At 32.9% G+C, this 11,871-nt stretch overlaps 1 protein-coding gene across 4 annotated transcripts in view; it reads left to right on the top strand.

Annotated features, from left to right (window-relative positions):
- LOC129952343 (uncharacterized) overlaps nt 1-11,186 on the top strand; it is a 45,430-nt gene extending 34,244 nt beyond the window's left edge. For 2 of the 4 annotated variants that reach the window (XR_008782297.1, XM_056064881.1), the window contains one exon: nt 9,984-11,186. Coding sequence is in view for 2 of the 4 variants with exons in the window: in XM_056064881.1 (XP_055920856.1) it covers nt 9,984-10,079 (96 nt within the window). In the remaining 2 variants the exon portion in view is untranslated. Of the gene's footprint in view, nt 1-8,122; nt 8,250-9,983 lie in introns of those variants that run through there. The other 2 variants (XM_056064879.1, XR_008782298.1) reach the window with 2 other exon arrangements.
- The last annotated feature ends 685 nt before the right edge of the window (nt 11,187-11,871 follow it).

Below are 11,871 nucleotides of genomic sequence, written 5' to 3'. Positions count from 1 at the left end.
TTCAAAAACTTTAAATTTCCTGCTATGGTTGAGTTTATTGCAGTTTTTGCCTTTGTAAGCTTATCTTTAAGTGATTTTCCATTTTTAAATTGCAGGTGAAGATCACTCCAAGGTACTTGTATTCGTTGACAACTTCAAGTCTTTCGTTATTGTAGTGCCACTTCTCATTTGTTCGTAGTCTGCCTCTCCCTCTATTGAAGATCATGATCTTCGACTTCTCTTGGTTCACCACTAGGTTCCATTTGGCACAGTATTCACATAATCGGTTCATCATCAGTTGTAGCGTTTCCGGTGAATGAGCAAGAATCACTATATCATCTGCAAACAGAAGTGCTTTGATAGTAGTACTGCTGACTTCAATTCCACCAGGCAGGATGTCCATAACATCGTCGATAAATAGCCCAAACAGCAAAGGGCTTAGAGTACAACCTTGCCTCACTCCAATTTTCTTTTCAAACCATTCTGACACTACTTCACCATCCCAGACAGTAGCCCATGTATCTTCCAGCAGATTTTCTATGACTCTTCCAAATTTGTGAGGCATTCCCTTGCAGTACAATTTGTACATCAACGATCGACTGTGTCAAATGCAGCCTTGAAATCCACAAAGAATGCGTATAATTTTCTTTCCCTGCGCTGCAAAAGATTCAGTTACATTGCGAAGTACAAAAATATGGTCGACAGTTGAGTATCCCGCTCTTAATCCCGCTTGGTACTCTTTGAACATATTGTTGTGGTTGATCCAAGATGTAAGGCGCCGTTGTAAAATAGTCGTACAAATTTTGTACGATACGTTTAAAAAGGATATTCCCCTATAGTTGTTTGGATCGGGTTTGGAGCACTTTTTATAGATTGGGAATATCAAAGCTTTGTTGAAATCTTGAGGCATATTACCCTTCTCAAGGATGTCATTGCTTAAGTTTGTTACTGTTTGTATGAGCTCTACAGCGCCGAACTTATAGAATTCACCCGGAATGCGATCCAACCCTGGTGCTTTGCCATTTTGCAGATCTTTGATCACCGCATTTGTTTCTTTCGCTCTTATTTGTCTATCCAGTATGTCGTATTCAAAACAGGGAGAAGCAAATTTAATGGAGTTTATTCAGCTTTGTGGATTTAACAGCGTTTTGAAGTGAGAGCACAATGAAGATGCATTTAAGTTTTTGCTTATGGTGAGTCTCATTCCTCATTTCGAAGATATTCCCCAAATTTTCATTTGACAGTTCTACCTTATCAATTGGGCAAACTTTGTTGAACAGACCTTCTCCATCAAGTGAAGTGACTTTACGAGCATCATTTGCAAACTGCTCTAAATTTAAATTCTCTACAGATATCTATTATAAATTTTGTGCTCTGAAGTCTGTAAGTTTTACTCGGCTTATTTGATTACTAAAGTAAATTAACATCCAATTTTCAATAACCAATTTGGAAAAACTGTTCAATTTTGGAACAAAGATCAAAAATTCCATTTTCAAAACAAAAATAAGTAATTCGCATTCAAATCAGTAGTTTAAATCGCAAAAATGTCTGTAAAAAATACATGAGACCAAAAATGTTGTTTCTCGTGAACTGATGATTTTTGAACAGAATACAAAAGATGAAAAATGCCAGTTTTCAAAATTTGTTCAGTTTAAAAAAAATTGTTGATAAAGAAGTTTTTCTTTTACCGGGAAAGGATAATGTACTTTTTTTTATCGCACCAATTCAACTTTATTTTACATATGAAGGACAAAGTGATTTGTTCCTTTCGCTTCTTTGTTGAAAGTCCGGTAATAATTTGATACCTAATTTTAAAACAATGGCTAGTCCGACTTGAGTCCAAAATCTAATAGAAGCTTTTCAAAGTTCCAACGAGGTTTGTAGTGTTTTATTTCCAATCATTCCTCTACTGTCAAATTTTCTTGCATAGAACTTATAATAAAGCCCTTGTAGCTATTATTGAAAATTTCTGTCATTGGACAAATAGGAATCAACATTTTCTAATTGAGCATTTGAAGCTAGGTAGCAGTTATAGCTTTCATTGAAACAAACCCCGAAAATGAATATTTGACTGTGTTTCCTTTTAATTAGACTTCTAATTATGTACTGATCGATTGGAAATCACTTACATTTTTAGGGGTCAGTTATAGCTATCATTGAAATCGATTCGGAAAATTTTCGAATTGATATTTGACGAAGTTTCCCTTCGATTAGAAATGAAAATTATATACTGATCCATCGGAAATCACCCAAAGAATTTTTTTTTGTGGAAAAAACGTGCAAAAATGTATTTTCCAGTGGGAAATTCATTTTCCTGAACAGCTGATACTTTTATGTTCAAAAGTGAAACGAATCGTTCTACTGATTTGTGTTTCAATTTCACAAAATTGCAATGACAGATTTTTGTCACTAAAGGTTTTTCGGTGGATTACCTACATTCAGGACATTTTTTTCAATGACGGATTTAATGAAAGCTATAAACGACCTGTCAAGAACATTCCAATGTTTTTTTTCAATGATGAAAACCTATGATAGTTATAACTGATGCCTTACTGATTTGTGTTCCGATTTTACACAATTCCAATGACATACATTTTTAAATGAAATATATAAATGAACAAATTCCAATGATTGGTTTTAATGATGAAAATCAATGATAGCTATAATTGGCCCATTAGATTTGATCATTGGAAAGATTACTGACATTTGGGAATACAAAGAAAATGTTAAACGGCTTTTAGTGGAACGAGTTGTTCTAAATCAGCTTTTAATGGGAATTGCTACATTAAAAAATTAATAATTAACTAAAAGAAAAGTTTTGAACTTAATAAAGTAGTTGTTTTTAATTGAAAACATTCTACAACTAAACGGTGATTTTTTAAGAGCTTGAGAACTTTTTAAAAAAAAAAACGCATAAAATTTGCAAAATCTCATCGATTCTTTATTTGAAACGTTAAATTGGTCCATGACATTTACTTTTTGAAGATAATTTCATTTAAATGTTGACCGCGGCTGCGTCTTAGGTGGTCCATTCGGAAAGTCCAATTTTGGGTAACTTTTTCGAGCATTTCGGCCGGAATAGCCCGAATTTCTTCGGAAATGTTGTCTTCCAAAGCTGGAATAGTTGCTGGCTTATTTGTGTAGACTTTAGACTTGACGTAGCCCCACAAAAAATAGTCTAAAGGCGTCAAATGGCATGATCTTGGTGGCCAACTTACCGGTCCATTCCTTGAGATGAATTGTTCTCCGAAGTTTTCCCTCAAAATGGCCATAGAATCGCGAGCTGTGTGGCATGTAGCTCCATCTTGTTGAAACCACATGTCAACCAAGTTCAGTTCTTCCATTTTTGGCAACAAAAAGTTTGTTAGCCTTGAACGATAGCGATCGCCATTCACCGTAACGTTGCGTCCAACAGCATGTTTGAAAAAATACAGTCCAATGATTCCACCAGCGTACAAACCACACCAAACAGTGCATTTTTCGAGATGCATGGGCAGTTCTTGAGCGGCTCTTCACTCCAAATGCGGCAATTTTGCTTATTTACGTAGCCATTCAACCAGAAATGAGCCTCATCGCTGAACAAAATTTGTCGATAAAAAAGCGAATTTTCTGCCAACTTTTCTAGGGCCCATTCACTGAAAATTCGACGTTGTGGCAGATCGTTACGCTTCAGTTCTTGCACGAGCTGTATTTTATACGGTTTTACACCAAATCTTTGCGTAAAATCTTCCATGTGGTCAATTAACACAAACCCAATTGCTGCGAACGGCGACGAATCGACATTTCACGGTCTTCAGCAAAACTCTCAGAAACAGATGCAATATTCTCTTCTGTACGCACTGTACGCATTCGTGTGGTTGGTTTAATGCCCAATAAAGTAAACTGAGTGCGAAACTTGGTCACAATCGCATTAATTGTTTGCTCACTTGGTCGATTATGTAGACCATAAATCGGACGTAAAGCGCGAAACACATTTCGAACCGAACACTGATTTTGGTAATAAAATTCAATGATTTGCAAGCGTTGCTCGTTAGTAAGTCTATTCATGATGAAATGTCAAAGCATACTGAGCATCTTTCTCTTTGACACTATGTCTGATCCCGCGTGATCTGTCAAATACTAATGCATGAAAATCCTAACCTCAAAAAAATCACCCTTTACAATCCTCGTACAGCTTGAAAAGGTGGTTAATTACAACCTTAAAATGCTTCAGTTTTGCGAAGTGTGAGTGCAAAATGTTCACTTTTTTAAAAGTGTTTTCTTAAAGTGCGTTTCGTTTCAGGTTTAGTAAGGGGCCGGTTATAGCTACCAGTAAAATCCATCATTAAAATTTGAAACAGGAGGAATCTGATGAGCGTTTATAGCAATCACTAAGTTTTGTACTGTTGCTTTCATCAGTAAAACTTTTAATGTTGTTATCGGAACAGTACAAATTTGGAACACCAACAGTAAAACGAAATGGAATTTTGTTTGGCTTTTGGCAATCAGCTGATCAGTAAAATGAAATTTCATCATTAAAAAAATTAAAATGGATTTATAAATTAAATAAAACTTTAAACGCATTTTGTCTTTTTGAAAAAAATACTTGAATATAGGATTCATCTTAATGCATCAATCTTTTGCTAGAAATAAATCTGTAAATGTTCAAGAACTAAAAAGAAAAAAATTACTGAGGGATTTTATTGAAAGCTGTAACCGGCCCCTTATAGTGTAATGTTTACTTGTCAGATGTCAAAAGTGACTTACAAAATGATCCTATATAAAACAAAATGTTGGTTTTTATCTACTGGCTCTTTATTTGAGAAGCGAAATTTTGTATCTGAGGCTGTCAATGTCAATTAAAAAAAAAATAGGTGGCGCCTAGTGACTTACAACTCTCAACCATTCTTGTGTGCGAGTACGTCAGGAATGGAAGGGACCTACAATATTAGGCCGAATCCGAACGGCTAATTTGAGAAAGCACTTTTCCTGACAATAATTACTCTTGAACGATATGTCAATTCCTCGCAAGAGGCAGAACCGCAAAAACAGTGTCAATTGTTAAATGAAAAAAAAACTTTCAGTAATACAAATTAATGAACACAAATTTCAAGCTTTGTTCGTTTTGTATAATCCATCAGTATTTGTAAAATCTCAAAAATATACACTAGTTTGGCAATAAATTAAAAATAGCTATGGTAATTGACAGTTGAAAAAAAAAATATTGTATTGTCAATTTTGATAGAGCTGTTATCATGTCTGATTTTTTCAGTGATGTAATTTCGCTAAAGCCCCTTGTATTCAAGAATTCAGTGGATATTAAAAAGTTTGAATGTTAATGTATCAATAACACTGATTTTGAACAGTGCCTAATTACTAAATTATCGACACAATTTCTGTATGCCTATGTTCTTTTTTCAAACAGTTTGCTTAAAATTGATCAGGGTTTTATATTGAAAAACTAAAGTAAGTTGTATGCAACTTAAAGTTACTTGAAGTTGCCACTAAATTGATATTACTTGCAACCTTACATTTTTCAAAACATGAAAATATCGCTCTTCCGTTTGCAATGGACATGGCCAGTAACCAAGCTATTCCAACCATTGTTTTGTGATTTTTATTGCTCGATTCAATTCAAAAATTCAATTATAAAACGTATTAATTTGCCGACTAAAAATATTTTCAATTCACTAAAAAGAAAAAAATCAAATCAGTTGCTTTTTTTGGCGATCACCTGGGATCAAGACAACATGAAATATATCAAGCAACCCAAAACAGTTTTGAACAAAAGTCGACTTTTTGTAGAATAAGAATTATCATCTGGTGTTGCAGAAGAAACCAAGTGGCTTAATAGAACATTAAGATTTTATAGAGCCCAAGTGGTTCTTGTAATAAAATGATATTCCAAATTCTTTTCCAAGGTTCATAATTGTTTAGTAAACTACTTTTGTCAGTTATCCATAACCCACAACAGTTTTACTTACTTACTTAAGGTGGCGCTACAGCCTCACCCAACAAACTTCTCCATCTAGCTCGGTCCGTAGCTAGATGTCTCCAGTTTCGCTCTCCAAGTTGTGTGAGGTCACTTTCCTCTTGTGCGCACGACCTGATCCTCGGTCTTCCTCTACTGCGCTATCCTGTGGGTGTGTATTCGAAAACTTTCCGGGCCGGAGCATTGGTTCCCATGCGCTCTACGTGACCCAGCCATCTTAGTCGTTGCACTTATACCCTTCTGGCTAAGGCTACGTCGCTGTACAGCCCGTACAGCTCGTCGTTCCATCTTCTCCTCCAATCCCCTTCGATGCATACGGGACCGTAGATCACACGAAGAACTTTTCTCTCGAAGCGACCCAAGGTGCTTTCATCCGCTTTTGTCACAGTCCATGCTTCTGCACCGTATAGCATAGGGATGATAAGGGTCTTATATAGCAACACTTTGGTCCCTCGAGGGAGGACTTTACCACTCAATTGCAAGAGTTATTCTGCGTTTGATCTCAGCGCTTGTGTTGTTTTCTGCGTTTACAGCGGAGCCTAGGTAGACGAAGTCCTTGAATACCTCAAGGTTACGTTTGTCGATTGTGACGTTTTGACCAAGACGGAGGTGTTGTATGTCCTTTATAGACGACAGCATGTAAATACTTTGTTTTGCCCTCATTGACCGTTAAACCCATTTTTGTCGCCTCTGCCTCAACACTTACAAAAGTCCAATTGACGCGGAGTTCTTCCGATTATCTTAATTTCATCAGCATATGCTGACTTTTGAAAGATAGTGCCTCTAGTGTTGACGTGTGAGCTCTGCTATTTGCTTTCAAGTATGATTTTAAAAAACCACATGACAGCACATCACCTTGTCTAAAACCTTTTTTGACATCAAATGCCTCGGTGACCTTGATAGAGCAGCGTGCATTCTCCATCGTCATTCTGCACAAACGGAAAAGCTTGGCAGGTATGCTCTGTAGAGCTCTTCCCTACGGATTCTGTCATACGCGGCTTTAAAATCGATGAAGAGATGGTGGGTATCGATTTTAAGCTCCTGGGTTTTTTCCAAGATTTACCGTAGTGTGAATATTTGGTCGATAATGGACTTTCCTGGTTTGAAGCCACACTGATAAGCATCTATCAGGTTGTTGATGATGTGCTTTAGACGTTCACATATTACGGCAGAGAAGATCTTATAGGCGATGTTAAGAAGACTGATTCGTATATAGTTGGTGCAGTTTAGAGGGTCTCCTTTTTTCAGGATCGGGCAAACAATACTGAGGTTCCATTTATCGGGCATTCTTTCTTGCGACCATATCTTACAGATAAGTTGGTGCATGCTCGTAACCAACTTATCTCCAGCTGCTTTAAAGAGCTCGGCATTCAAGCCATCTGCTTCAGCGGCTTTATTAGGCTTCAGCTTAGATATTGCAACCTTTACTTCGTCTAATTCGGGAGGATGGGATTGTTGGATTTCGTCGTCTAAGTTGAATGGATCATCCTGCCTGACAGCGGAATTCGGTTCTCCGTCGCCGTTATACAGTCTAAAGGATTGTTCCCACACGAGTTTTATCTTGAATAATATTCGCACTTAATCAATTGTTTCCAAAGGTAAAAGGTTTCATAACAACCAGATCTGACTTTTCAGATATCTAGCCTGAGGCCGACCGGCCATTTCTTTGTAGATAAGAATATGAATTTTCGTTACTAATAGGGTTTGAACTTTAAAGCTTTATTTTCTAGTTCTTAGGAGGTATATTTTTATGCAGGAAGAGAAATCATAAATATTTGCAATCTAATTTGTGTGCACAACTTCAGTATTTAAAATTAATTTTGTTTACTTTGTATTTAAATTTGATTTCAATCTAAATTCAACGAATTTTATTTTATTTAAATTTATTCTTTTACTTAAAACACAAAAGTAAAAAAAAAATAACAGCATCTCACAAAAACATAATATTAACACAATGCTTGCGCTTTATCGCTCGCTTAAACTCATATCACTAACTATACACTAAAATTATTCTAAATAATTATAAATAATACACTTTACGTATAGGATACTCACAAATCACAATCAAATAACAACAAAATTATCATTTATACTATTTGTTTAAAAAATAAATACAAAATATATAAATATTATATGTTTTCACTCTTAACACTAACCAAAAAATAAAAATAGGGCAGTAAGTTTATTGCTTTGGCTGACTATAATGCAATGGGTCATTCTGAGGTATCAATGCGTGAAGGTGATGCAGTTGAATTGCTTAAAGTCGGCTGTGCTGGATGGTGGTTTGTTCGTATTTTAGGTAATTTCTTTTTTAAGAAATAAATTAATTAACTTGCATTTTTCTTTAGTTTTTGTTTCGTTTTTATTGTCTATCAAATTCGCACATTTTATTCATGTATTTTTGTTTGAATGTGATCTCTTGTAATGTCTTTTCCATCTCACTTTTAAAATATTTACGTAATATGTACTTGATGTTATTTATCTATTTTTGAATCACTTATATTTCATCTAAGGATTTACATATATTATAGACATAGTGTTTTTGTAGTTATCCTTCGGTATTTAAAGTTTTTGATATTCTTCTTTTCTCGAAAAAAAATATACTTTTTATTACTTGTAGTATTCATGTTTGTAGTATATATTCGTAACGCAAGTCTTAATATCTAATTTTTCGAAATAATCAACTTTGAAACATGTTATTTCAACAGATCACTTAAGTGGCGCCCAACGCGGATTAATACATTTAATTTTCAAGTCAAAGAAATAACATTCGGAGCTGTCTTTGAAATTATTTTTTAATATTTGAAGTAAATATAACAATATCAAGAAATGCCACCGTCGAAGTATTTATAAGAAAGAATAATAGTTTTCTTAAATGGCGCCCAACATATAATTTCTCATAGTTTTGTTTTAGTTGGGAAAAGTGAGTGGTACCCAACCACTCTGTTGTTATAAGATCCCTTTTTCGTTGGACAACTATTACTTTTTGAAGCCTAAATCCTCAAAACAGCAACATACAAAAATGAGACATTTAACATCAACATTTAAAAGTCAACAATAATAAATAACGGGCATTTTTTTTAGACGTGTGGTTTTCAATCCTCCAATACTTTAGATCGGACTTGTATTCGTTTTGACAGCTGTCACTTGGTCAATGCTTAGTTTGCCTTTTAATAATGAACATTGTTTGCTAATTGTGCAAATTTATTACCAAAATAATGTTTCCCTGAACGCGATACAAAAAAAAAACAATCAGTTAATTGAAGTAAACTTTTAACGAACGCATAATCTTCTTCGTCGTGGTTTGTGAGTTAGCCTCAGATCCTGCGATTTAACATGGCTGGAGTCATTTTTTTCTTAAGTTATGTGAAGTTTCTTGTCTACGTAGATAAGCCTGATATAATTTACGCCTTGAAAATGAATATATTCGGCGAGTTATTGCTAACATACCGCCGCCTCTACTTTGGTCCTCTCGATTGAAATTTATTCAAACCAGTCGTGGTGGCCACATGCCTAAAATCATTTTAAAAATACAATAGCAAGCCCTTATCTTCATAAAAATTATTATTAATTATTGGTCATAACCTTCAATTATTATGCGTTTTATGTATTCTTGAAAACCACACATCTGAAGAAAAACACTAAAACAAATTATTCAAATTAGATTACCTTATCAAAAGAAAATGTAGTTTTATTTAAGAAAATAAACTCTTGTTAAGTGGCGCCCAACACTAAGTTCTTCAACCAGCTGCCTTCTTTTTTAAATTAATCTTAAAAAAGATACAAATAACCTCAAGAGAAAACTCAAATGACAAATTAGATAAGTTTTAACTCTCTGCAACTCAATTACAATTACAAAAAAAATAATATTTAAAAAATAAAACAACAATTTCTAACTTCGCATGTACTCGTTATGTTTTCACAAAAAACTCAAAATACTTTAACCACAAATTAACCTTCATTTAAAACAAAAAAAGCTAAAACAAAAACAAATTTCAAAAATTACCTATAAATATTTTCTTATAACTTTCAGATACCAATTCAGAAGGTTGGTCCCCAGCCGCGTACTTGGAATCAGTCAATCGAAAATCATCTCGAAGTTCGAGTCGGAATCAAGAACGAGCAGTGAACAACTACATGAATATAATCTCAAATTAAATTTTAAAAAAACCTACAAAATATTATCAACCTATCTCAAAATATCTAACCTGCCCATAAGAATATCTTAACAAAGAACAAAATTTTCTCTTTTCGATGAATTTGATCGCGTTTAACAACAACAACAAAAAATTAAAAAAATAATACAAATTCAAAGAAGGCACGTTTAAGGCCTCCACAGAATTACAAATAAAAAAAATAATTAATTTATAAAAAAAAAAACGGAATATATAACTTTCTCTCTAGTCTTTTATAACATTACAAATAAATTATGTATAAAAACATAAAACTAACAAAATTTTGCCCCGCAATTTGTGAATTAATTGATTTTCTAATCGAAAAATAATCAACTAACACTTTTGTGTGGCTTTTCTTATTTTTTTTTTAAATTATATTTTTGTCTTTTTGTAAATTATTATTCTTATACTATCGTTAAATATAAATATACCTTTGTAATTGTAATTTTATAAGAACTTTCTTAAACAAAACAAAAACAAATTATTTATTCCCGAGTCTATAGCCTAATGTATAAGTCGAAATTGTATAATTATTTAAAATTAAAACAAATAACAAAATAATTTGTAAATCTCTAAGAAACAATACAAAAAAATATTATTTAATTTCTTAAAAAATAAATTTTACATAAATTATTTGAAAATGAAAAACAAAAATTCTCATTCTTATAGCTAAGTGAAAAAAAAATAAATAATTGTACATTTTATTTTTAAGAAAAAAAAAACAAGAATTGTTTTATTTTTATATTTAAAAGAAAAACAAAATAATTAATTAATGTGTGTTAAGGCAGTTTTTTTTAATCAATTGTTGTGTTTTATTTTGTAAATTATATAAAAGGAAAAAAGTTTTGGTTCTTTTTTTTTGTTTTGTTTATTTTATTTAAGGAACTAAGTTTTAATATTTAAATTATTGAAATTGTAGATTTAAATTTAAACTAAAAAAAAAACAAAACTCAAATTAAAATACATCAATAGTTAAATATGCAATAAAACACTTAATTGGTAAATAAAAGTGTGCTTATAGAGGAAGACGTGAAATAAAATTAAAGCCTATGTTAAAAATGTTTTCGTTTTTATTTGACCTATGATTGACTTATGACTACTTCTAAGTATAATTGACAAGTCAAACCTTTTGGTACAGAACATAGTATATTTATATGTAAACGTAAATACCAGTCGCGTCACTAAAGAATTGAAGTTTAAAATGTTTTAAGGCCTACTTTATTCTTAAATTGGATCTAATATTTTAATAGGATATAACTGATTAATTTTAAGTTTTCAAGAATGAATTTAATCCGCGCTTAAGTAAAATTACGATTTTCTTAACATTTAAAGTAAATTAAAAACTTTATCTCTTAGATACAGATTAAACCATTTTAGAATCTCACTTGCTTTTAAATCATTGGCCTTTTCTGTTTTATGTAGGGCAAGTGAAAACTAATAAGTATTTTTTGGAAACAAAATTAAACTTAATATTAAAGATAAGGATTATAGATTTTTTTATAGTAAGCGCAAACTCAAGGAGATAATACTAGCATTAAATTCCATGCGGTTTCTTATTCCCCATTGTATAACGTTGTTAGGTCAGAATTCAATGAGCTTATCATATTTTGTCGTTGCAGTTCCACATCCGAAGAAAAGGATGTGAATCTGAAAACGAATATGAAAAGCTAAGAGTACTATCGTCAGCGAAACAATGTATTGGATTAGAAGTTGCAGACAGGAGATCATTAATACAAATGAAAACGA

This window comes from Eupeodes corollae, chromosome 3 (assembly GCF_945859685.1).
Source record: "Eupeodes corollae chromosome 3, idEupCoro1.1, whole genome shotgun sequence".
In the NCBI taxonomy this organism is placed as follows: Eukaryota; Metazoa; Arthropoda; class Insecta; order Diptera; family Syrphidae; genus Eupeodes; species Eupeodes corollae.
Note: the sequence above shows the minus strand (reverse complement) of the source record. Positions and strands in the feature narration are given on the sequence as shown.